The sequence below is a fragment of the Arvicanthis niloticus genome, chromosome 16 (genome assembly GCF_011762505.2).
Source record: "Arvicanthis niloticus isolate mArvNil1 chromosome 16, mArvNil1.pat.X, whole genome shotgun sequence".
Taxonomy (NCBI): Eukaryota; Metazoa; Chordata; class Mammalia; order Rodentia; family Muridae; genus Arvicanthis; species Arvicanthis niloticus.
The window spans coordinates 35,760,569-35,788,504 of record NC_047673.1 but is presented as its reverse complement, the minus strand read 5'-3'; the positions used below and the strand labels follow the sequence as shown (position 1 = coordinate 35,788,504).

General features: G+C 38.2%; 1 protein-coding gene across 1 annotated transcript in view; it reads left to right on the top strand.

The window, feature by feature from the left end:
• The first annotated feature begins 11,623 nt into the window (after positions 1–11,623).
• Positions 11,624–27,936, top strand: part of LOC143434687 (uncharacterized) — a 33,317-nt gene continuing 17,004 nt past the window's right edge. The window contains exons 1-3 of the mRNA XM_076914089.1: positions 11,624–11,748; positions 13,606–13,706; positions 25,197–25,284. Coding sequence (XP_076770204.1) covers positions 11,664–11,748; positions 13,606–13,706; positions 25,197–25,284 — 274 coding nt within the window. The 5' untranslated portion in view covers positions 11,624–11,663. The remainder of the gene's footprint in view (positions 11,749–13,605; positions 13,707–25,196; positions 25,285–27,936) is intronic.

The following is a 27,936-nucleotide window of genomic DNA, read 5'->3' as shown; positions in this document are numbered from 1 at the left end:
CTACTGTGTGTTATTGAACCATTGGGAAAGCCTTAATCTCCTGTAGCAAATGGAAGTGTGGAAGGCTGAGGGAGACATGGCCTGAAACATTTTCCATGTAGCCATGAGAAAATAAAGTCAGAGAACACAAATGTCCCCATGTTAAAGCCAACACACTAGAATGTAAAAAGATAACAATGTAATGATTTAAGGACAGGGCTAATATTCTATCTATATAAGTTGATGACAATATCATGGTTCTTGGGCAAACACTTTATCCTGCAATTTGGCTGCACATTCTTTTACTAACATGTTATTTATGCTTGACACTAGGACAAAGTAGCCAAGGTTCTGTTAATCCATCTACTTGATTTTATGTCCCCCCAAATCCCCATATATCTTAAGGCATTGATGTGTTAAGATTTATGTTCTAAAGAAAGCAATCCAGCTAACTGAATGCATGGAGAATTTAAGGAGATCATACCTGATTGGTTGATAATAAACGAGGTGGGAAGAGAATCATTTCTTGGTGCTTCCAAGACAGTACTGCTCCGAAGTGAGTAAGTGGCAAAATAAACATAAAAAGGCTAAAAGAGTAAAAAGTAACCAGTTCTGGAAGCATATCCCATGTTAGCTTTATGGTGTCATCTTTACCCATGGGAAAAGAACAAAGGTGTAGTGGAAATGAAATGGAGATTTCTGTGAGAAGTGTCAGGTCAGCATGGGGCTCACCAAAATCCAAGCCTTCCAAAATCCAAGAAAAGTGAAAAAAATGTTGCTTGGGTGCTCTGAGCTTCACTGTAGAGCTAAGTATTGTGAAATTCAATAACACTGTATAAAGCATAGATCTAAAAGTTATTATGCCTGTAAAGCATTTTGCATGATATATTTAATGGTAATATTGTGAATTACTCTTGCCTAGGGGATACTTAATCGAGCTGTTAAAAAAAAAAAAAAAGTTCTGCTTTGTCCTGAAAGGAATTTTATTTTGCTCCTATCTCAGCTGGATAGATGTTTTCGGAGCTAAGGGAGACTACAGCTAAGGGAGCCTATGTCTCTTTCATTGACAGTGTTGCAGGGCTGTCTGCTTCAGACCAAAGGAGCAGGGGAGCAGAGCAGGCTTTCACATAGGATGCTCTTGCTATAAGGAGATGGGTATAGTGTTACACAACCAATCCCAGGTTCCATAAACAGTGGGCAGATGCAAGTACTGGTTGGTCTCATGAAAAGATCATGTGATATAATCCAAGCTCAACTGGACAGAAGCTGCTCATTGGAACATTAAGGGTTAGCAGTGGTTGTCTGATGAGAAAAAAAAAATTGATGGTGATTGTTCTCAGAATCTGCCCCATCTCACTTCTGTACTGAAGTGTGCTGAATCTCTTTCATTTTAAAGTGGAGATTTAATCCCTATTGAAAATCTTTTCTGTTTTCAATTTTGTGAAACATTTGAGCTTAAAATCTATTTAAGAAGCAACCAAACTAGCTATAACCCCAGGAATCCCCAAAGTTAGACTCATGTAGTTGATCCAGGATTTGATATGCAGGGTTACAAAGGTGAGCTAAAGAACTGTATTGGCAATTCTATCTCAGTACATTTGTTCCTGCTTGAGTCCAGTACTATGTAAGAGTCCACCAGTAATTCACCTTGATGGTTTAGCATCACCTTTATAACTGTATGAATCCAATCATTCACTCAATTATCATTCAACAAATGGTTGCATACTGGACAGTTAGGGAGGTTGGAACTACAAAAAGCAGTTACGATGCTGACAAACATGGATGAGCACTGGAAGGAGTGATGGGTGGACAAATGTTCATGTTTCAAAGGAGGAGAATAAACTAGATAGACCCTAATTTTTTAATTATAATATATCTATCCATCATGTTTAGAGACTCTAGCAAATAACCAACATATATAGGGCAATAAGAATTTAATTTTTTTTTTTTTGGTAAGTTCAAGACCAGATTTTTAAAAATTATTTTTATTTTTAAAAATTATATATATATATATATATATATATATATATATAGTGTGTGTGTGTGTGTGAGTGTGTATACATGTGTATGTTTGTGTGTATGTGTGCATGTGTGTTCATGTGCATGTGTATAGGTGTGTACACACATATATGTGTGTTTGTGTGTCTGAACGTGTATGTGAATTTATAACACATGTGTGTGGGTACCCTCTGAGACTAGAAGAGGGTGTCAGATCCCCTGGAGCTAGACTGGCAGTTATAAGATGAAGGATATGTGTGGAGGAACCTGAACTCCTGTCCTCTGGAAGAACAGGAAGTGCTCTTAACAACTGAGCCACCTTTCCAGCCCCAAGATCAGCTTGTTATCTAAGCAAATTCAAGCTAGATTCATATGGAAGCTGAAGAATCCAGCTCTGAAAGCCTCACTCAAAACCTATGCAAGACAAAAAATGATCAGGGCTGTGAGGCTGCAGAGCGGTGGTCTTGATGTGGTGGAAGTATTATTACTCAATAATGTGACATGACTTAAGAAGAAACCAGGAGATGATGAAGATAGGTCATGTGTCAAGATAATAATAAAAGAAGGATCCAAAGGACAAGAATGGCAGTTCTACCAGAATAAGTGTGAATATGTGAATTATAGAGCCAAAATTGATCTGTTTAGAAAGGTGGGATAAATGTATTAGAAGACAGAAACTGCTTGGAAATTTGTTCTCTCTCTCTCTCTCTCTCTCAAACACACACACACACACACACACACAGAGAGAGAGAGAGAGAGAGAGAGAGAGAGAGAGAGAGAGAAAGAGAGATATTAAACATTTCAGTCTAAGAATGTAATTCAGGGTAATCAAGATAGCAATGCTTATCTTACATTTTAATCATTTCTTCATGGTGAATATATAAATATGTAATATGTATACTATTATATATATGCCTCAATGCATTACATTGTACCCTCACAAATATGTAGGAAAAAATGTGTGCCAATTAAAAGTACCTGTGAAAGAATCTGCCCTAGTAACTAGAAGCAACGACCACACCTGCTCCAGACGGCAAGGACACTCCAGTAGTGCCACAGTGAAGTTGCCTGTGAAACTTTTCATGGCCATCTGTCTTGTTGAGGTCAATCCAGCCTTTATCTTTCACCAAATATTTGTAGTTTCAAGCTCATAAAACAAGATAAATAAATTGTGTTACTTACTCATTTTCCCAAAGAAATTAGCCTAGTATTTTCCTTAGTCCGGCAAAATTATGCCATCTTTACTGTTTAATAGATAACTATTTTTATAATATGTACCTTGTGTATCCTATCTTTTCCAAATCAGAGTTTCCTCACCTCTGCCTTACCAAAAATGTTGAAGATAAACTTTTATTTACTTTGTTTTATTTCAGGTTTGATGTTTGTTTGTTTTTGATACAAGGTCTCTTGTGTTCCAACATAGTCTCAGACTCTTTACTTTTCCAATACTAATTTTGAATTCCTGACCTGCCTGCCTCTGAGTGCTGGGATTATAGGTGTGCACTCTGGTGGTTTGAATAGCTATGGCCCCTGTAGATATATGTGTTTGAGTGCTTGAGAGAGAGAGAGAGAGAAAGAGAGAGAGAAGAAGGAGGAGGAAGAGGAGGAGGAGGAAGAAAGAGGAGGAGGAAGAGAAGGAGGAGGAGGAAGAAAGAGGAGGAGGAGGAATAGGAGGAAGGAGGAGGAGGAAGAAGGAGGAGGAGGAGGAAGAAAGAGGAGGAGAAGGAAGAGGAGGAAGGAGGAGGAGGAAGAAGAAAGACAAGGAGGAGGAGGAAGAAGGAGGAGGAAGGAGGAGGAGGGAGGAGGAGGAGGAGGAAGAAGAAAGAGGAGGAGGAGGAAGAAGAAACAGGAGGAGGAGGAAGAGGAGGAGGAGAGAGGAGGAGGAAGAAAGAGGAAGAGGAAGAGGAAGAGGAAGAGGAAGAAGAAGAAGAAGAAGAAGAAGAAGAAGAAGAAGAAGAAGAAGAAGAAGAAGAAGAAGAAGAAGAAGAAGAAGAAGAAGAAGAAGAAGAAGAAGAAGAAAATAATGTTGGGTTAGAGAAACAGGCACCCCATGCACCTATGTACATGAACACATGCACACACATAGGCATACACACAAAAGTAAAATCATTATTCAAAAGCATTGTGTATGTTTAACCCCAGGTACTTTCTGCATTTTTTTCAAGTTGCTTTGATTGAGTTTATGCATTTAGATTCACTGCTGCTGAGAGCAAATGGTTTAGTTGTTCAGGGTTCATGAGATATCACCAGCTGTGCCATTCATTCTATGGCAAAATGATGCAAAGCTCTTTCCAAAGCCATTATGGCTGAATTGAAAACTGCCTTTGGCATCTGCTAGTTGTATGCCTTTATAGAAATTATGCAATTTCTCCAGTCTCCAGTTGTTCGTTTGTGAATAACTATAGTGCTCATTCCTTGGACAACTGCAAGAATTTTAAAGCCACTGCAGGTTCTCAGTGAGATGCCTGCCTGGAACATTCTATATATGAGATGAATGTCAGCCACCATGTTACTTCTACACAGAGGTAAAGGAACAAAGTATATATTAGCCTATTTTTTGTAGTGGTTTTGGAGAGGTATGAAAAGGAAATTACTTGGTATTTCTGAAGTTTGAATTAAAAATCCTTAAGCTTCAGAGGAGAAATTGTTGGCTCTGAAGATTACTGAAGATTACTGTGGAGCTTGCACAAAGCAAATGCTAGAATGCAATACTGTGCATGATAGTAACCGTGCATAGATGGAGATTCTACAATCCCTGTTGCCATAATGGTCTAAATGTATTTCCTGTTCACTTTTGCTGGACACATGGAATTTATTCATGGTCATCCAGGACAGTATTGTGAAGAAGGCCAAGTTTATGGTCAGGGCACACCCTTTAAAGCTCCTTTACCTCTCCAGAAGAAGCCACTCATATACAGTTGATGCTCTTCTCTTGGTCTAGCACAGTTTTGGAAAGGAATGAATAAAATAACCAATTCTACTTTATATGTGATTTCCACACTAAATTTACCAGTGAGTGATAACTCATGAAACCAGGACAATGCTGTCATGTCCTACATTTGTGGTGGCAAGTAGCCAGAGCTTTTCCCGGACTCTCATATTTTACCACAGTCTTGAAACTGATAAAACTGGCTCTGGTTAGAAGGAATTAGGTTCAGGGGGACTGCTCCATGGTAGGTACAAAGAGTAATAAAGTCACTAAGGCATGTAGAGAACAAGCAAATAATTACAGTGCTGTCCTTCCAAGATCTCAGTTGATGTAGAAAACTACTGGCCTGTACAATTTTTGCATCCAGAATAGCTTTTAGCAAATGTATTCCCTTGACCATCATATCATGCCTTTTTAAAAAATCTAGGAAGTACCACACACCCATTCAACTCTACTTGAAAATGGAAATTTTATTTACTTGAGAACTGTGGCCTCTTTCTGTGACCTTGATTTTCTAAACCTAGTCTTTGTGCAATATAGTCTTATTAATTAAAGTGAACACTACATATGAAAGGGAAAGACCGACATGCAAATATTGAGTATCATAGTACAAGAGCCGCAGGGTCCCAGTCTACAAGCAGAAAGCACCAACACCAAACTATGAATATACATTTTTGTACTTAGACATAAAGAAAAGGTTGTACAAGCTTCTGAAGTGTGACTCATATCAGTCTAGTGATGATGGATGGGTTGGAGAGCAAGAAAGACTGTTGTGTGGCAACAGTGGCTTTTTCTAGTCTTGGGACTGTGGAGAGACACCTGCCTTATATGATTCTCTATCTGCATACAATGACCCTAAAACAGTAAGGACTAAAAATATTTCCTCCAATTTGGTAGTTTTCTGAAGTTATTGACTTCAACTTTGTCTTCAGCACACAGTCAGGGGCAGAAGCATTATATGTTAGTTAAGTCAACTTTCAGTTTGCCCTTGATACTGTAAAGTGGACCTCAAATTTCAACAACCAAGAAGGAAAGAAAGTACAAACACAATATGAATTTTTTTCTGGAGAGTCCTAGCAAAGTTCATTTGACAGATGCTCAACCAAATTGAAAAGTGCAGCTATTTCCGAGGAATTAAAAAAACTTCAAGAACCCCATGGCTGGTTTAAAATAGAGCACGTCTTCCCAGTGGACTAGCTGACCTAAATCTTGGGGGTTCAAACTCATGGAGAACTACAAAGTAAACCCAAGAAGCCTATGAAATACTCTTTAAGATGAGGTTTCTTTCAGTGTTACTAATTCATCCATAAAACATACATATAGTTATAAGTATAAATACATAAATATTTCAGAGGTGAAGAGAATACTTTAAATATCCTCGTTGTCTTTGGCAGTGCTTTCTTACTTAAGAGGTACTGAGAGATACATGTTTTTTATTCTGCAAAAAAAAAAAATACTTTTAATGGAAAAGCACTGGAGTCTAGAACAAAAGAATAGTCCATTATTTTTAAAAGTCATTTAATTATTTATCTTAGGTGTAAGGGTATTCTGCCTGCATATATCTTATACACATGTATCTTATGTGTGAATTACAGGTTTGTGAGTCACTTCGGGTGCTGAGAATCAAACCCATTTTCTCTGGAAGTTCAGCCAATACTCTTAACCATTAAGCCATCTCTCTAGGTCTAGAAACTCCCATTTTTGTTACTACTAAGCCTTTTCTGAAGTGGAAAGACACAGTGTTAAATTCATCAATATTTGAATTTGAATTAGGTATTAATTATTCCTTATTTGTACAACTATACAAATGATAACCTTACACAACTTTATGAGATAAAGACCCTAAAAGAAAAAAATAGACTAGTTAGGGTATTTCAATCAAAGACGAATGCCTTTCCTGTCACAAGAACACCATCATCTCTTCTGATCACTGCAGAAAGGTTAGAGTCTTAGGGTTCTTTTCTGTATTCAGTCTGAATGTCAAGAGGCACTGTAGAGTATTGTAAGGTTGTTCAAAGTATTGTCTTAATAGTTTCAGCAAACCACACTCTTCTTACTAATCTACGTTAGGAAGGAAAAACTATATTTCAAACTTATCCTAGAAGAAAGCTTGGGAAATAATTGAAAACAAACCTCTGAAGATCAGGAAGGTATGTGGAAGATGGAATGGAGTCCTGGCTCCTGAACTTGAGACAGGTGTGTCATGGAGCAGGGACTTCAGGCTCAAACAAACACTATCTGATATAGAAGGAAGCTTTGACCTTGGCTTAAGTGTTTATAGGAAGAACCCACAATCTGTATCAGCCACATAGATGGTGGAGATGATTGCTACTTGTTTTTATGAGCAATAAGTTATTTTATACATCTCTAGATTTTTGTATACCTCTGTTTGCAAAAGAAGAATGCTTTTATTGTTTATTTGTTAAAGTTTCTTTGCATTAACACTTTTCAGACCATGGAAAGTCAATGAGATCATGGGCTCAGAAGATCATTGTCTGAATTCAAACAGAAGACTATTCAATCATTTTTTAAAGAGGATCGTTTTGACATGAACTAAATATTCATTGCAGTTGCTTATAAAACAGTCATTCATAGAGCAAGGCTTAAAAAATACTTAATGTTCTACAAAAGAAAAATTATCAACAAATAAATGAATAGAATTCTATGAGAATGAAATTTTGGAATGCATACAAAATGGAATACTATTAGTGCTAATGAAAATATGGAGTTATAATTTTTCCAACAAAATGGATAGACTTCAAATGCATAAGATTAAGTGAGGTCACAATTCTCCCAAAATGGAAAAATAAAAACCCTGCATGTTCTCTCTTTCATGTACTGAATGAATCTAGCCAGTAATACAGGTAAGTGTATAAACAAGTGTATCTTGGGTACAGTAGAACAGGAAGAAAAAAACAATAAAGGCTAAATACTAGAGGATAAAGAAAGATAGGATAAAAGTAACGGGTAGGAACTATAAAAGGAAGTATGATAGGAACTATGCTTTCTCGCTGGTTTAAGATAACACTAATAGAGTATTGCACTTTTATTACCGAAAACATCTCACATACGTGTATGTCGTTGGTCTCAGAATACCAATATGGTAGATAATTTACCCTAAGTAAACACATAAGGAAAGTGAAATCCTTGAGTTCTGATCAAACAAGAAAATGATAAGATTAAATGTGAATATTTCTATTTTTAATACTTTTCTTCTAATGTCTTTGTGAGAAAAAACCAGATTAATAAGAAAGTAACATTTGACTTTAGTGATATATACTTATCCTCTTGCTTTCTGGGAAAGAGTCTGTGATTTTTTTTTTTAAGAACTAATTGATTTATCTCAAACTTAAGCATATCATGTTGAGAAAATGGGTAGTTATTTCATACAAGGGCATAGCGATATTTTGCATAGTTTCTTTTGTTTTACCTGGTAATGAGGAATAAGTTGATTTAAACAGGACAAAATTTCTAGGCTGTGTAAAAATAGAATGTTGAAAACTAATTCCTGCCCGTATTTTAGTAGTCAAGGACCATGTAAAGCCGAGTAAGTGTTTTGCAATGCTGTTTAGTTGATATATTACTATGGTCCCTAGAGATGAATCTCCTTCATCTTAAAGGGTTCCCCGCAACCACTATAGAAGAAAACAGGAAGGCGTACAAAGGAAGATGCCATCTTTAGCTTGATAATTACCTGAGGCATCTCACAGGGGCTTCATGTTTCAAAATCCTCTGAGGCATCTCACAGGGGCTTCATGTTTCAAAATCCTCTAATTCATTGTGCCTATAGTAAACAAACATAAATGCACTTATATATGTTTTGCTCTGGAGGTGATTGAACAAACTTGAACCACTTTCTAAGCTTTTGACATAAACAACTTAGAATGTTTCCTGAGAAATCAAAGCACCAGGCACATGCTAACTTGTGCTGATTGTTATGTAATAAGCTTTCGGGTATTGCTGTCATCAACACTGATGATCATGCCACATTTGTTTTATGGACACAGTGAGCCCTTCTGGATGGTGACATTTTGTAGTTCAAACAAGGACTCATGGAAAATGAAGTTTTCATTTGCTAAAGTACCTGCAGGATTGAATTCAGAAACATCTTGCTGTGTCGAAATGGATGATAAGTTGAACGACACCACAAAGGCTCTGGTGAACTTGAAAAACATACAAGGATGTTTTACTTCTGTTGTCTAATTGGGAAAACAGAAGCAAACAAATAAAATGATGTTCCTGGGACCCATTCCACAGTTAGATCCTATTACATAAGCAAGTGTGATATAAAACAAAGCCGTCATTATCACACCAGATTATGGAACAAATAAAGCCCAGTTTCTCAAGGTGGCATCCAATAAAACATTACAAATTAGGCTCAATTTACTCATAACTTAAAAATATTTATGTGCCATTTATGTGCCTTGATGTACGGTCACCTAAAAGAACAATAGTGACTTTTAAAAAGTCTATGCAAAAACTTTATCCAAAGATTCACTAAATGATACTTCTAACTTTTGAAAATGAATCATTTTATGTGTGGGGGTATTTCGCCTACATATATGCCCGTGAATAATGTGGATGCCTTTTGTTAGGAGAAGCTATGGGTCTCTGGAACTGGAATAACAGATGGTTGTGAACCGTCATGTGTGTACTGGAAACCAAACCCAGGTCCTCTGGAAGGGCAGTTAGTAAGTAAGGCACTAAGAGAGTTCTCAGTGAAGTCAAGTTGAAACCAATGCCATTCACAAGGAATTCAATGTGAGTTTGAACTCTGTTCTGTGTGTTCAATTATTATGTTAAAAGTAAGTCCTAAGAAGACATTTACCACTGATAATTTTTTCCCGTGTTGTTTTTCCTTTGGGGGTTCTTTAAATGACAGTTTAAAGAAGAAGGCAAGTAGAAGGTCATTTTCAGCAAGCCAGTAGCTAAAAAACAATCAGTCATTTATTACCAGCAAAAGTGAGGAAGGTTGTAAGTCTGGGGCTTAGGGCATACAGATGAGTTTTCAAAGACTCACTCATCTCAATGGTTTACTTTGAATTTCTTTCCACTAACACTTTATTTGGAGCTTTGAAGGTCAAACTAAAACCATGTTCATATAGAAAACAGCTTCATCTTTGTGATACACTGCGGTGAGAAAATGCTTCACTCTAAATCACACAGAGTTCGATTGCAACAATTCGTCATAAATCTATGTACATTTCTTAATATTTACAACACGGAAACATTAAGTGTATACAACAGTTGGCATGCAAAGATTGAAGATTTAAAAAAAAAAAAAGTACCTCTACAAAACAAAATAAGTTTATACTGTAGATTCTCCAGTCTGAATTTCTATGGTTATAAAGCTGGGTTCTTTTTATTGTACACAATAACAGAGCAAAATTGTAGCATCCAACTACTGGAAAGTAAATGTGAAAACTGGTCATAAATTGCTTCACTGAAGTATCTGTTTTACACTAGGCAAATTTTAAGTAAACATATATTCTCTACTTGCAGTTTCTGAGATGGAAATTTCTGCTTGTACGTGTCGTGGCTTCAATGCACCCCAGTTTAACAATTTGTTAAAAGATTGCTTCTCCACACCAGCATAATTTACATAATTTTTACTTCCTCATTTCTTAAAAGCATGCCTTTATAATCTAGTGTACAGAATTACCACTGTACCGTGTTAACGTTGGGAAATCACCTAAGTGTCTTGTTTCGTAACTAGTTGTATGGGCGTAGGCTGAGGTGTTATTAGCCAGCTGGTTCAGAAACTGATAGCCTCTGCCTGTGTAACAATCTGAGACTTGGGGCTGAAAGGCCCTATTGTGCTATTGCCATGGACATAAGGTTACTGTAAATACTGCAGAAACCTAGGCCTGAAAGAATCTATTAAGTTAACATTATGCATTCTTGGGGTTCTGAGGTCTCTGAAACCCATCCATTACTCAGTCCCAACTGACATTTACAAATACCACAGAGTTCAACCTTCAGGCATCTCTGTTTCATTTTTTTTCCTGCCCCTCCCATTCCTTCTTCCTGTCTGCCATCTTTATCTGGCCTCTGTAATTGATCCTGACTGGTTGATTTTCATCTGAAAAAATAGTGCTAAAAGTATTTATACACAATCGCTTTGCAATGAATGGGAAATGACTTTCGAAGGGCTGTTTGACAATCACTTCTGGTGGGGGAAAGCCTGCTATGTGTCTAATGGAGGTTTCCCCAGTATCTTTTGTTAGTGGTGTGTGGCAAATGGATTGTAAAGGAAGACAAGCTGTGTAATGGATTGTGGCTCCAAAGACTGATGGGAGAAATAGTTCAGGAAAACAGAAGGTTGCCATGAAAAGAGAGGATGCCCCATAGACCAAGGTCATAGAGACTGCCTTTCATTTTATCATCGTGCATGAAAATGAAATACTCTATGTTTACTATTTACTTTAATACAAGAGTGTACATAAATTATGCATTGAAATACAATCATGTTCTCTCTGTACTTTTGGAAGAGTATAAAATGAAGTGCTCTCTCTCTTTTTCTCCCTCCCTCCCTCCCTCCCTCCCTCCCTCCCTCCCTCCCTCCCTCCCTCCCTCTAGTTCCTACAAGTTTCAAAAACCTTCTTATGTAATGGAGAGACCTGAATGGAGCATTTGTTTTGAAGGTATATTTGCTCTGTATCATGGCAGCTGCATCCACTGTTTATCTGACACCCTAGGAAGCATTTTCATACAGTGTAAACCTGGGGATATTTTGCTTTTGGTAAGAAGCCTAGTGATGAGCAGTTTCAAAGATCAGTATAGCAGCATGGAATTGTCCTTGTCCTGGGGAAGAAAACCATTTGTGAAGATAAGCAAGTCAGGTAAGAAAAAAATAAGCAGATTTGGCTGTAGTCACACACTGGGGGCTGGTCATTTATTTCTCTGATTGATTTTCTCTCATTACCCTTCCAGATTCTATCTCTTTTGCCTTTTCTCTTTCTTCTGGAAATATTTATTGATTATTTCCTATGTACTGGTGGGGAAAAGAATGTAACAACTCCTGCCTCAAAGGAGCATTAGGTTGAATAAAAGAGTGACATTAATCAAACAGTCACTTTACTGGATGTGTCACTGCATAGGAAGATAAATGCTACTCTGAGCGAAAAGAATCCAGCCCCCGTAAGAGGGTTAAACAAACCAAGGAATTCAGCTTTGATCGATTGTGTTGATGGGTCTGACGTCTTGCAGTCAGGAAAGCTTGGGTGGGGAGGGACCATGTGTTCTGGAATCTGAAAAATGCAAATCAACTACAGGGACGTAATCAAGACGAGGAGATGTAAGGCCCATGATCAAGGGTTTATGTGACTATGTATGGCAAGAAGGCAGAGCACTAAAGGGCAGGGGGGTTAAGAGAATTTGGTTATGTAGAGGCTCCATTGGGCTAGGAAGTTACTGAAGGCTTTTAAACTAGACAACTGTGAAAGCTTTAAACTGTGACAAGATTGTGTTTTCATCTTTAAAGAGCTACTAAGACCACAGTATGAATCATAGGCAAAAAGAAAATTAATTGCAAAGAGTCTAAATTAGGAGGGTATTTCAGAGTCTAGGCTGAAGATGGTGAATTTCAATACAAAAGTAGTAAGTGTATTTCTATACACTAGAAGTCAATTAGAAAAATGGGGACACTATGACACTCTTGGTGCACTTCCAGTTAGACAACCTGTAGCCCTGGCTCCCCTCCAGGCAGCCACTGGTAATTACAGTAAGGAGAATAGCTTCCTGTTACTGCCATCATGCGATTCATCTTGTCCAAGGTCTCTTTTGAGTTAAATCCATCCAGTCACTTACTTGTTCAAGGAAGCCTTATTAGCAATTGTCACTGAATTGATCAAGTTAGCCACGTGATGTAACAGCTCTACTTATGGACTATTTCTTAAAGTAGTTTGCTAGGCAGAGAGGCCCTGTAAGGCAATGAAGAATCTGATGTCTAAGATCTGATAACTCTCAAGTACATGTCATTATCAACAGAGGTTCTTACTGGAGGCAGTTAAACTTCCTGCGGGGCCATTATTCATATCTGGAGACATTTGGATCATCACTGCTTGGGAGGTGGAGGCTACTGGCAGATCCAGTGTAGAAGACAGGGAAGTAATTGAACATCCTGTGGTGAGTGGAGCAAGCCCTCCCAGCAGCAAAGAATGATCTGATTACAAGTGTCCCAGCTGCCAAGGTTGGGCAATGCTGGCGTTTCAAAACAGGCTGATAAGATTTTCATTTATCGTGACATGGCAGACAAAACAAAATTTTTACTCAGCCATGGAAATGAAATGAAGATTAAAAAAGAAGAAGCTAATATATGCTAACAACACTGGTTATTTTCAAAGTCTTGGGTATGTATATTTAACAAGTATTTACAAAGTGCAAAATCAAATAAAAAAAATGCTTGGTAGAGAAGACAATATATAATATCTTTTCTCCCACAGATTTGTTTATTTGTTGTGTTTCTTTCACAGCAATCATTTTATAAATCATTTCTTTGGAAACTATTTGCCATTTCCCAAACATGACAACTATTTGACCCTGTTATCAGGCAATGCAATTCATTTTCTTGTTTGTACATTGAAAGCTGGAGAAAGAGATAGATTAGGCATAATAAAGTAAGTTTATAGTCTTAACGTCTAGTGATTTGGTTTCAGTTCTGATTTAGTTGATTGGCTAACCTCTGTTTGAATCACTAGGTCTCCTCCAGCTTTGTACCTGCTCATGGCTGATTGGTCTCTATATTTGCTTCAACACTCACTTCTACTTTGTGGCCTCTAGGAGGCTTAGACAATATGAGGTGAGTAAGGAACATAGGTATGAGTGGCTCTTTACTTGCCCCGATTTTCCCTGAGTAGTGACAGGAGTCTGCTAGCATCCCTTATAGGTCATTGTTAGCCCTTTGCTCAGCTCTTACCACCTCCACGTTCACCTAGGATTAGAAAAAATGGCAGCATATTCCAACATCCTTTGCATGATAATTATAATATGGTTAAACGATTGAAAATAATCTTGCTCCTAAACTCTCACTGACATATTCACCTTATTGGTTTTTTGCTGCTAGCCTGGTAACTACAATGTACATTGTTATGGCTCACACATTCCTGAGGATTGACAAAGGTCGCATGTTTGATCACAAAGTACCTTGCGGTCGGTAAACTAGCAATGTATATATCTATGCCAATTAGGATGAATCAACAGATGTGGCCTTATTATCCAAGAGTCTTCATAAAATCATAGTAGATAATTCTTTATGTCAGTAAAGTATTACACAGGTACAACAGGGGATAGGAGGATACTCATAAAGAACTCAATCTTTGTTGAAGCCAAAATCCCCCTTTTTATGAGCCAGCAGTTAACCCACTCCCCAAACATAATTCATTATTATTTAATTAAGTCTCTCACTTATTTAGAGATTAAAAGATATTGCTAGATATTTCATTCTATGTTCTATACAGAAATCAACCCCAAATCATTCTATTTCCACAGTCCCAGGATGCAGTCCTGAAAGTGCCATCATCCCTCAGCATCTATGGGGTACCACTTACAAGACCCTCCTGTAAGATGACGTAGACTTTGCATATGCCCTGCACATAGTCTTATGTGTTTCAGGTCCCCTCTAGATTATATATAATGCCTGACTCAATGTACATGCTTTGTAAATACTTATTACACTGTGTTGTTAAGGGAATTGTGACAGGAGAATTCAGTGCATGGTCAGTACAGATTTAGCTTTTTTTCTTGAAAACTTTTCATCCGCAGATATAGACCCAGCAGACATACATCTGAGGCTATGTAGAATTCATAGTTAAGTATCTCTGTGCCGTGGCTCTTCATCAAGACAAACAGCCTCAAGTATCACAGAGGCCACTTACTTATTCTGTGCCTATGATGAATAAACCCCCTCAAGGTTTCTGAACCTAAGTTTCCAGACCTGATAATGAGGTTTGAGGCATTTAGTGATAACTGAAGGATTCTATATATTGTCTCCGCCTCTCTCCTTCCTCCTTTCCTCTCTTTTACCTTTTCCTCTAGAAGAACAGTCAAAAACGAGAAAAGTAGAATCCATCACAAGCAATGTTATTTAACTACTTTGCAAAGACGCATGCTGCCATGACTAGAGCAGCTGACATAGTGAGTGTGCTCCCGGTATTAACTGGAAATACAGTGGGTGTGCTCTGGTATTGACTGGAAATCTTTATTTCCATGGTAGCTTAGTGTTTTCTCTTCATCTTTACACAATGCCAATGTCTGGGAGATTTGCCCAAGACAATGCACATTGGATCCTTAATGAGAAATTTCACGCTGAAGGTTATATGTGAGGTATCGGCTTTGCTTTCTCAATGTCTTCTTTTCTCCACAGTCCCGAGGACATCTCTTACTTACATCACACTGTGTCCAGAGGAACTGCAAATAGGATAAATGTTATTTCCCCCTCAGATTCTTATTAACTTAAAAAACACAGTAAATTATTTAGGTTGTATAATAATACATGAAGAAATCTGCTGCTATTAGGAATTGTAAAAGAACAGTGCTTCTCAACCCATGAGTTGTGACCCCTTTGTGCAGATTACAGGGGTCGTGTAAAACCATCAGGAAATACAGATATTTACACCACGATTCATAACAGCAGCAAGAATATAGTTATGAAGTAGCAACAAAAACAAATTTTATTGTTGGGGGTCACCACAATATGAAGAATTGTATTAAAAGGTTGTAGCACTGGGAAGACTGGCAGCCACTGTGCAAGGATGAGATTTAGCCACAGTGTGTCATATTTTTTCATTAATCTTCCTCAATGATATTAATGGTGACATGTGAGGAAAAATACATTGCCTACTGTCATTTATATCAGATACTAAGAATTCTTCTTAAAAATTAGAAAATCAGTTTAAATGGGATTAGCAGATTAGATAGTAATATCAAATTGTTTTAAATATTAGCATATTCTTAAAGTCATAATTCTAAATTGAGGATGCTAAGGATACTTAAATGGTCTTCATGGTTGCAACAAAACGGGACTTTTAAATCCACTCTTTTCTCTAGCTCTTGAATGGCCAGATAAAAATCAGAGCCCTAGCCGGTTCCCACATCTCTGATGTGAGCTCACATTCTGTGTGCTGGCTGACCTAATGGGAGCCTGAGGCAGATCAGTTTACTGGAGCACAGGGTGTCTCTGTGCCGGGACTTGTGTACCTGCGTCTGTAGCAAGTCCAGTCATATACTACACACCTACTTTGCCTGTAACCGGAGACAGCTGATGCACAATGGTGCTGAAAGAAGTGTACCTTTTCAGCCATGGGACCTGTAACAGATCCTCCTGCATCTAGAGTTGCCACACAAAGTACCCACATCCCATCCTTAGGAGTGCCTGAGTGATCGAAAGTATCAAAAAAAAAAAAAAAATAGAGTAGAGTGGACGGTGTGTGTGTGTATGTGTGTGTGTGTATGTGTGTGTGTGTGTGTGTGTGTGTGTGTGTGTGTGTTGGACTGGGTCTGACCACTCCACATTCCCCAGATGGGGTGTAACTGAAGTCTTCAGTGTTTTTATTTGTGAAAGAAAACTGGCAAATTGAAAGCAGTTTCTAAGAAAATATTTGGGAGGTTTTACTAGATTCCTGCAAGAAGCTGGGACGGTACAGATTTGATGTTTAAATATTGACATTTAATAAAGTTAATTCTACCTCTCTGGAGAAAAGATGGGGGAGGGGGTGTTGCTATCCTCTTCCTGATTAAAAACAACAGAAACACTTTCATGAGTTTATGGAGTGAGGTGGCGATGAGGACAGACTGGCAGGTGCTGCTCAGTGAGACCCCTTTATGAGATTCCTTGTCACGAGGGTCTGAATATTAAACATAAAAGAAAGCTGTGAGCTTCTATCTTTGAAAAAAGCCCCTCAGTGTGAGGCAGGAAAATGTCACTTTTTTTTTTTTTTTTTGGCAATTACCAGCCTAACTTCTTCACTCAGCAGGCAGAAGGTCATTGCTGATAAAGGAAGGAAAACCAGCCAGCCCCTGCTATAGCGTACTTTGATTTATGTGTGCCTTTCAATTTTTCATGGCTCTTGTTCTCATAGACAGTAGACAGCTCTGTTTATCTCTCCATTTGTGGCTTTACCCCCCCCACACACACACACTCAGCCATTCTAAAATTGAGGATAATAGCAATACCACCAGGCTTAGCTGAGAATATCTTCGCGGACCTGACAGCCATTGGAGGCCTTTAAAAAATATACAGCACTGCTTCCAAACAAATGCATTGGAGCTGTGCAAGTTAACTGCTACCTGACAGGAACTTGCTTTTAGAAGTAAAGAGCAACTTGGTGCCTGTGAGATGGTATGTGTCTCATTTTGGGAGAGAGTGTACCATGATAAGGGGAGGGAGGATTGTGAGGGAGGGTTTAAGGTATTTTAGTTGGAATGTGCTAAATAGAAACAACTTCATGGGAAGTCACAGGTCTGTAAAGACCTAGAGTTCATAGGCTCGAGTCTTCACTTTCCCAGGATATAGACCTATCAGAAAGACACCATGCTTAGCTGCTATTTTGAATTAATACTTTATATAGGATAATTTGCAAACATTTCAGAATTCCAAGCAGATGACTCTGGTTCAAAAAAAGTGTAGTCCTACATTCTTTGACACTTCAAGGATCTATATCCTTTAGAGTTTTTACTGCCGGAGGTTAATTTGAAGCAAGATGTAAACTCTTGCTGAAGCAATTTTTGGCCTTTGAGGGAAGTGGTTTATCTCTGAGATTCAGTTCTATCCTTTGTGGACTGCCGATACTAAGAGGAGCAGTCAATCAGATTTGAGGAGAGAGGTAATAATCTTCAAGTTGGATGGTGGACAGAGTCTGGCAGACTATAATTAGATCCTAAAGAGTGTCTTCTCTTCTTCCATCTTCTTCCACGTCAACCTTGGATCTATGTTTCTTATGCTAACCACGAGCCTGCCTCTTTTCCCAGCATAATTTATTCTCTCGTGTCAATGGTAACACAAATGTTTACAAAGAAACTCAGCTGAAATATTATTGGCAATGAGAACTCATTCCTATGGTGATTAGTCTCTGGACCAAAGGTTTAAGAATAGGCTACATTTCAACAGGTATAATGGCGCACACCTTTAATCCCAGCACTTGGGAGGCAGAAGCAGGTGAATCTCTATGAAGCTGAAGTCATCCTGATCTAGATAGTGAGTTCCAGGACAGCCAGAGCTACACGGTTAGATCCTGTCTTTAAAACACAAAGCAAAAAGAATACAGTACATTTGTAAATAAAAAGACATGCAGTGGGGAGACCTGCTCCACACCTTAGATATGGCATTGGGGTACTAAAATTAACTTTGTAAATTAAAAACGTCTAAAAATTGCCTAAGAGAACTAAAAAGGAAAAAAAAAATCTTACATCTCCTCAGAAACCTTCTCAAACCTTAAAAGCAGTTGATTCTCAGCAGAAGATTCCCCAAGGAAATCTCATTAGCAAATAAACATTTGTTGGTGATGTGTGCTACCTCCATTGGGTGGATTGTGTGTTTTCCTTTATCCCCACCACATAAAGCAGAAGTGTGAATCAAGCAGGTCCCAGTGGATATTTGTGATGTGAACATGTGGGTGGGTTGAGCATATTATCTGTATAAGGACAGTTAAATAAATACAGAAGATACACACCTGCCCTCAAGAAGCTTGCTCAGAAGACAGACTTGAAGATGAGAGGGGCACATAGTCTCGGTGAATATGAGCTTGTTGGTGAATAGTCAGGAAAGGGTTGTCCCTTAGGAGTTTGGCAAAACAAGGGCAGAGACAGAAACGTCACTCTGATGATACTTTTAAATGAATGTACACAGCATGGAAATGATGGGGGAAAGCCATGCTAAAAAGATGGTGCATTTAAATCCATATGAAGGATGAAACCAAGGCAGAAGTAAGACACCATAATATATGCACACAGCTTTGCTTGCATTTGTGACATAGTAACAGGCATAGTCTTTACTCTTCTGGTAAGCTCTGTGATTTGCCGAGGACAAATGCAAATTACATTCCCCAGAAGCCACTGCTCTGGTTTGAAAATGAATGCTTCCTCTACAGTTATTCGTTTTTTAAATGCATGAATGTTAAGTTTGAGATTAATATACTCATCATCTTTGAGTGAGAGATTAAAGAGCACCAAATAGGATGCAAAATAGTAACGAGAAATCACTATATATCTTCAAATATATAAATGCATATTTGATAAAGTATATACTCCATTTTTGTACATACTACAAATTTTCATGATATTTTATAATTAGTAAACATCAAACATTATTTTCCCATTTTTAATATTTTATTAAGTGATGAATGTGTTAGACTATATCTGCAAGTAAGGGGTGGATACCCAGGCATGAAAGCAGCCACAATTCCAGCATCATAGGGTTATAATCTAAGATAGATACTATAGTCAAATGATACTAAGTTTGAAACAGGGTCTCACTACACAGCTTTGGCTAGCCTGAGACTTCACATGTAGATCAAGATGGACTCAGACTCATAGATATCCCACCTGCCCCTGCCTTCTGGTGGAATTAAAGGCACACACCGCCATGCCCAGTTTGTCAAATAATGTTTTAAAAAAATCACAGACCCGGTATGGAGATTGATTGTGGGGAACAGGCTGTGTGCCCTGGTTGGGATAGTCATTGGAACACTGGCAGCCTCTAAGTGCAGGAATTGACATTTCTGTGCTATATTTTGTCACTGACAAAAATAACTGAGCAAACCATCTTTAGGGTGGGAAGATTCATTATGGTTCACAGTTTCAGAGGGTTCAGTCCAGGCTTGGGTAGCTCCAAATCAGTGGTCCTGTGGTGGGAGCATCTGGTGGAGGAACTTGTTTACCTCATGGAAGCTAGGGATGAGAGGGGTGTGGTGAAGTACAGAACCAGGAAGAGGAAGAATAGGATGGGGAGGAGGAGGACAAGGAGGATAGGGGGATGAGGAGGATGAAGACAAAGATGTAAATGAGGAGGAAGAGGAGAAGCAGCTACCACCATGCACAATATACCCCTTCAACACATGCCTGCAATGATTTATTGCTTCCAACCAATCCCACTTTCTAGTGTCCACATCCTTCCAATAATATGCTACGTCATTAATAATCTATCAGTGGATTATTCCACTCATTATATCAATGCCCTCATCTCATTTCCCCAAAGTCCTGTGTCTGAGCATAGCATTGAGGACTAAGCCTTCAACAAAAGATCCTTTGGTGATGTGTGTTTGTGGGGTTGGGGGACATTTTTAAGCCTTTGTGAGTTACGGTGGTCAAGGTTTTCTGGCATGCTTTATCAGTCCCTTTGGATTTATTCTAACCAGTTACACTCAACAATGGTTAGTTTGATTTAATGATACTTCAAGAAACCTGATACTCACAGGATCCAAAAAAAGAAAAACCTTTAATTCATCCTTGTCTGTCTTCTATATTTGAGTCTGAAGTCAAGTGCACTCAAATATTTTGTCGATATCTTTTACTATAGGTCATCCCTATTTGCTGATATCGAAGAAACTTTTCAAAGCGCACACACAAACACACACAAATGGTTAAATATACCATTAAAGATTTTAAAGATTAAAAAAGAATGAAAAAGGGGGTTTGTTTTATCTTTCAAATCTCACACCAGTGTCTGTAAAATGGAGACATAAAAGAACTGACCTGGTCATGTTGCTGAGAGGAATCAGAAAATGTATGCAAAGTACTTGTTGCTTTTACCTGGCACACAGAGGTGCAGAATAAATATTTCCTGCTGGTATTGTCATTTTTTTCTATAAGAACCTACACATTATACTGAAGCCTTAGGAAATGTATCTTTGTACTTGTTTTGGGGATGTTTTAAATCCCTTGCATGCAGACAAAAAGGAAAAGAACCTGCAGTTGTAATTTATATCATGTTCGTGTTTAAAACCTAGCCCCTCTCTAACACTTTACATAGAGATATTTCTAATCTTTTGAATTCTCTCTAAAATGTATTTCTCCATGTTCCTGAATCTTCCAGTTTGGAAACCACAAATCATGAAATGTTATCTGTTCACTGAACAGCACATTTGGTTTCCAGAACAATTTAAAAAAATATTATAGTTTCTAAATTATTTCTAAAATTAGGCAGACATCTCTAAGAGGAACATTAACACTTAACACATGTAAGAATGTTTTACATTTATTCTATATTAATTAATTTATTAGTATAACATATTTTAAAATCCCAAACCCTATAAAATGCATGCCTCTGTGAAGTTCCCTGTAATATTATGTCTTGTAATAAAATAGATAACTTCATGATTTGTGAAGTTAGAGACATACTGGTTAAATGAAGACGAGCACAGAATTGTTTTACAATGATAAGATCATCTTCACTTTATACAATATAATTATGTGAACATTCTCTATATAACTGAATACATTATGGTTGCACTAAGGAATGAGTAAAGGAACTTTGATTGCTATTCAACATAAAAGAAAAGGAATAAGGAGTGAAGGAGAAGAGAGAAAAGAAAACTCTTTTCTTTGTTTGTTTGCTTGTTTGTTTTTGAGACAGGGTTTCTCTATGTAGCCCTGGCTGTCCTGGAACTCACTCTGTAGACCAGGCTGGCCTCCAACTCAGAGATCGACCTGTCTCTGCCTCCCTCAGCACTGCTTAAAAAGCTAAGGAGAGAGCTTCATTCTGAAAAGCTTAGTCTGTTATGGTGAGTATTTTACTGCAAAAAAAAAAAAATTACTTTCCAAATTGTTGAAGACAATTAGGCCAAGTTTACTCAGAAAACAACTAAAACTGTGGTTTTGTCATTGAGTTGAGAAACTACACTCAAGTTCAGTATATGTGCAAATAGAGTTTTGTATCTCAGAAGCGGAGTTGGAAGACAGTGGGTAGAAAATGAAAGTGGAAATATCAAGGCTAGACAGACTTCTGCTGCTGCTATTTTATTGAAAAATAAAACTAAACCAAAAAGAACATTGCAGAGGGACAGGCCAGAGTGATAAGATACAGAGGGTGGGACTTCAGGAACTTGTCAGATAGCAATGATGATTAGATATCAAGAGTGGAAGAGTTTCACTCTATTGACTGTCAAAATTCTTGACTAAATATTCAAGGTCTGAGACTCAAGTGGTGCTGGAGTAAACTCAGGTCAGGGACAGTAGAGATAGTCTTTGTCAGTACAGTACAGTACAGAGAGATGGCATATAGGAGAATAATTAAGAGTCTGTGTTTATAACAATGAAGAGAAAGTACAACAGTGAGATGAACTTGTCCCCCAATCCCTGAGTGCACCTTAGTTTGGAAATTTGTTTGAAGTTTTAGCAAATCAACTCCTAATACTTAGTAAACCAATGATCGGGAGAAAGGCACCTCAAGGTTCTAAAGAAATGAATTGCTTAAAGGGGTGGGAAAACTAAACTTAGAGGAGAAAGGGAATAAGAAGGAGTTTAAGGAGCAGCAGCAGATAAGGAGGAGTTCAAGGGTTGACTATCAAGGACTTGGGGAAATCTCAGAGACATTCACAGATTCAGAAAAGGGTGTTATCTTTGAATGACCCACATGTGGCTTTCAGTGTCATCCTGCCAGTTGCCCACAAGGAGGAATGGCTGATTCTACTATCTTCATTATTCAGTGTGTGGAAGATGATGCTGTATACCTTGGCCAGTTGACTACTGTCTCCATTTAAAAAATAAAAGTAAAAATCCAGATACATTCAAATATTCAGTCAGCTGAAAATCTATCTCCAATCAGCACATCCTGCAGAACCAAGCAAACTGCATGGCCTTTCTTCCCCAGACAGTGTCAAGGTTTTATTGCAAAAATGTGAAGAGAACAGAGTTACCTGAACATGATGTGGATGTCCCTGTTGGCAAGCCTCTGAAGGCAGCCTCTGCCAACATCTCAAGTAAGGCACAGTCCTAAGTTAGATGAGGCCAACTCCATGTCTGGTAATCCTGTCCTATCATGATTTGTTCTGACAGAACATACCTTATCCTAAAAGCTAATAAATATATTCTCTAGACTTCTATCACCCACTAGAAATACAACTATCCATATTACTTTGTCAGTTAACCTACTATGTTAATTGTTTAACAGTTGTGGAGAAAAACAAACAGAATGCATTGAAATCTTCTGGTTCAAAATACACCTAAAAATGTCTCCATCTGATAAAAGGTGGTTTTGTATCACTACAACATGAAGAACACATGTGATTCTCAGGCAGTCAAAGCTATGACTTTTCAGCTTTCAGAGAAACTAAGTTGATTCACTATCACTGTGTAGGCTAATGACTAGTTTCCTGGTGGAAGATTGGAATGACTTGCACCAGCCATGACTTCAAAGGCAGAGGAGACTGAGGGGTAATTATATTTTCATGTGTTGATGAAAACACCATCTACCCAGTGATCTTATGTCTGCTTGAATATTACAGGATTTGAATATTATTTGTAGAATTATCAAGTGTGGTGTTGAAGTAGGGCAGTGTTTAAATGATCTTGGGGATTCTATCAATTTGTGTGCATGTATGTGTGTTTTCTTAATAAAGAACACAAATGGAGTGACTTATACAATGGAAATGACCTCATAGATCTGGAAGGTTATGACAAGGCTATGGAATGGTGGTTTCCTTCTGTGGTTATGGGGACAGATTTGTTCTCTGCCTCTCCCTGCTTTCTAACAGTTTGCCACACATACTTGACATTCTTTGGCTTGAAGCACATTTCTCTATTCTCTGCCTTTGTCTTTACAAGGTGTTCTTCCCATGTATGTCTGTGTCAAAATTCTCTTGGTTTATAAGGACATCACTTGCCCTGGCCTAAGAGTCTACCCTCCTTCACTATGACCTCATCTTAACAGCCTATTTCCAAGAGAGAGAGAGAGAGAGAGAGAGAGAGAGAGAGAGAGAGAGAGAGAGAGAGATCACATCCTGAGATACTGAAGGTTAGAATTTCAAAATATATTTTTGAGGGTAATGGAAGGAATTTAACCATTGCAGTGGTACTTTGGTGAAAACAGGTCATATAAAATTAGGATTCTTACTGAAAAGATAATAAAGCCGCACACACGAGTTGACTTTAAACTGGCTTTTGAGTCTCACTATCTCTGGTCTGGTGGACTACAGACTTCCCAGAGATTCTACTTTTGTTCTAAATCAAAAGTCTTTTCTTCAAAGTATTTATCTCTATAGAAAGACACAAAAAACAAACAAACAAAAAACCAATCTCTAGGGAAGATGTATCATCAGCCCTTTCCAGGTAGGTCAATTCCAGTCACCCCTCTATTCAGAGACTGAGCCAACTTCTCTTTTAGTTTTTGTATCTTTTTTCTCATGACCTCTTTAGCTACTTTATATAGCTACTATATTTAGCTACTGGAGCACTCTGAACTGTTTGCTTGAGAATGTATATGAAAAGCAGTCTTGAGTTGTAGTCCTCAGTGTAAACCCTTGTAAGCCCTTATGGACAGAAACACACATAGGCACTTTTATAGCCCCGCCCCTCAAGGGACTTCTATTGGTAGAGCCAACCGAAGCTACTCCTGACAATAAGGAGATCCAATTTGCCTTAACTCAGAAAATTTACTACTTTTCTGAACACCATGTGCGAGTTCACATGGAAAAAAATATTTGAGAGAGATAAAAAAAAATTGTGAACATTCAAGTCAGACAATACACTCAAATTGTGGTTCCTTTTCCCTAAAGACTATTTATATAGTCCTCCACATGCATCCTAGACACCTCTGTCTACAAGGCCCTTGATCATGACTTTTCCAGACAGTTTGTTACAGAATTAAGCAACTTTTGCATTATTTGTATTTGGCAGTGCCTATTATGTATCAAATAGTTTGTGTCTCCCTGTGTCAAATCCAATAACTATAGATGTCAAAATAGACTGATAACTGAAATGAATGAGGAATGTATCAATTGCCCAGTGTGTGGTTGAATAAAATCTAAGCCAAATTAAATAACGAAGAGGTGTTTGTGTTATAAAGCCACAAAAATTCAATCCACAGCAGCTATTATTTCTACATGCTTCTGTTCTACTATTAAGGTTGAGTGTTTCTGCAGCAATGAAGTACTCCCAGTATATTACTCCCTGTTTAAATACCACTTGTCTATAATGCAGAACTGTATACAGTATATCGCATGAAAGCTAATACCTTAAAACAGAGATTTCTTGAATTTTGTGCCAGTTTACTCTGCTCTCCTATGTTTATTGAGATATAGGTTTCAACATGCTCAAAATAATATCAAGTACATAAATAATTCCCCTTGTGTATTAGCAGTATGCCAACTGTGTGGATGATGTCAGGTCATATCAGCACGGCAAGCCCCAACAGAGAAGAATACTACTTTCATTGCTGTGTAGCCATTGTAAGTACCCAAGCTGACTCCTCAGACATATGAACTTTAACTTGGGGAATTTATGAGGTCATCCCCGACCTTCACCATCATCACTGAGAAACAATCCAGTTAATAATCTAGTGAGGTAAGCAGTTTTTGAGATGTTGTGCTACATGGTCAAAATGTGTTTTACTCTCCAGAGACTCTGAAGGTCAAATGAAGTCATAACAGGAAATCAAAGCAAATCACCATTGGAGAACATAAAAAGCACACATGTATAGTTATTGTTTGGAAGTGTTCCCTGTTATGGGATGGCTATGGAGTAGCCCTTGAAGGGTTCAGGTGTAGAAGGCTTGTGCCTCAGTGGATAGATTTAATCATTGGGGCATACTTGAAACTTGTAGATATGATCTGATCAATGGGTTAACCTATCAGTAGATTCTTAATTTGACAGTATTATGGGTAGCTGATAGAAAACTTCAGAGGTAAGGGCCTTATTAAAAAAGGTTGGCGACAAGGGGTACACCACTGAGGGTCATAACATTTAGCCTCTCTCTTTCTCTCAGCATCATGGCTGACATGATGAAGTTAGTCATCTCACTCATATGCTTCTACAATTGTGATATCCAACCTGACCCCAAGTCCAAAGCAACGGAACCAGCAGGCCGTGAATTCAGACTTTACTGATCACCTTCAGGAATAGAAAGAGTTTCTCATCTCCTAAAAACAAGAATTAAGAGAATAATGTTAAAACGGATGTCTAGATCTGTCCTGACTCAAAAATGCATAAGAGCAGCATTGAGAAGGACTACCCATCTGTGATGAAGCTCTGCTACTGGCTTCTGACTTAATAGCTCTCTTGGTGATGCCCAATTAAACCATGAAACATGGACTACCACTTCACTCCAATAGGAAACAAAGAGATGGGGGGAACAGGGAGAGAAGGAGTGAGGCGTGTGCTATACTCATGGAAGAGTGGGAGGGCAGGTCAGGCAGCACTGGCCTTCTGTCTTGGTAATGTTGGTCTACTTCTTCATATATCCCTTTCTGGGCAGGGCAACTGGAAGAGTAGTCATGCCGTCTGATCTGGCCCATGGCCTCTTCAGTTCACAGTGTCATTTTTTTTTTCTAGAGAGTGTACTTACCACAGTACTCCTGTTCAGATACCCACAATGACTCCCACATCATAGATGCTAGAAACAGCTAACACTTCACAGCTCAGATACTCCTGAAGACCTAGGAAATCTGCCATTCTGATTCATTCTCTCTCTCTCTCTCTCTCTCTCTCTCTCTCTCTCTCTCTCTCTCTCTCTGTCTGTCTGTCTTTCTCTCTCTTTCTAATGTATGTATGTATGTATGTATGTATGTATGTATGTATGTGTGTATGTGTGTGTCTCCTCTGTTCTACCTGTATGCTCAAATTGTGTGCATGATTAACTCAAATGTCTTGTCCTGGTCTGTATATCTTGCCATTATTACCACACCCTTGGCCATTTCTAAAATCCCTGTAAGTGCCTACTCTGACAATTGTTTCTTATCTTAGGCAAGATATTCTAACACTTTTCATCCAACTGCTTCTAATTTGCTTGAGCATTCCAGTGTACCAACACTGCACATCAGCATAGCTCTTCAGGAGCTACCTTCCTATCCAGCTACGTGGATTCCAGAACCTTGGTGCAGCCATGCCTTCAATATCTCCTTGCTTTCCCCTGCTCCTTCCTTTGATTCTGTCTACTAGCCTGGCTCTCTCTGTTTGCTTCACAGCATAAAGATGACCTAAAAGCATGCAGACTTTCTGAAAGAGCTCAGCTGAGCAAACACCTATGAATTACAAGTAGCTTTCACATTACTTGGCACATCCAACTGATTTCTTGATAAATATTCTTTGTAAAGTTATTATTTATTTCTACATATATATGGTTTTGCCTGCACTTATGTCTTCACACCATGTGTTTGGAAGCCAGAAGAGGAAATCAAGTTTCTTGGCATGAGAATAAATAATTGTGATTTGTCATGTAGGTGCTGGGAATTGAACCTGGGTCTTCTGAGAGGACATCCAGTACTTTCAACCACTGAGCTATCTCTTCAACCCCTTATTACACATTCATGGTCACCTTCTGCCTGACACTGACATGTGATTTCTTTTTATCTTTAATCCCTAACTTTTGGTTCTCTGGCTACATGCAACCAATCAATTGATTTGATTGATTTGACAGTTCTCTAGCTTTGTAAGAAAATAGAAATAGTATGGAAATTTTTACTATATTTTCTTTACTAAATATACTTTTTTACCTACATTTTTCTTTCCTACCATTTTATTCATCTAACTCTCTCTCTTCGAGGCAAACTGACCTATTGCCTGCTTCATAGTCTGCTCGTTCTACTATTCAATGTCCCACGCAGTTATTTCCATATCTCCCGGATGATCAGTTTCTTCCTTTTCACTGGGATGAGCCATAGAAAAGACTACAGGCTCTTGCACTGTGAGCATCTTCACTGAAACAAACTGTAATTTCACACAGTAGCAATGGTCACGCATGACTTTTTTGGCTTATGTCACCCTCTTACTGTTACTCCAAAGAAGAGCTTAGATTTTCTTTTTCAACTCTACTGCCTCTCTTCTATACACATACACTTCAGTGAAGCTTGAATTTGCTTCATTCCAATGAAACTCTTCTTCAA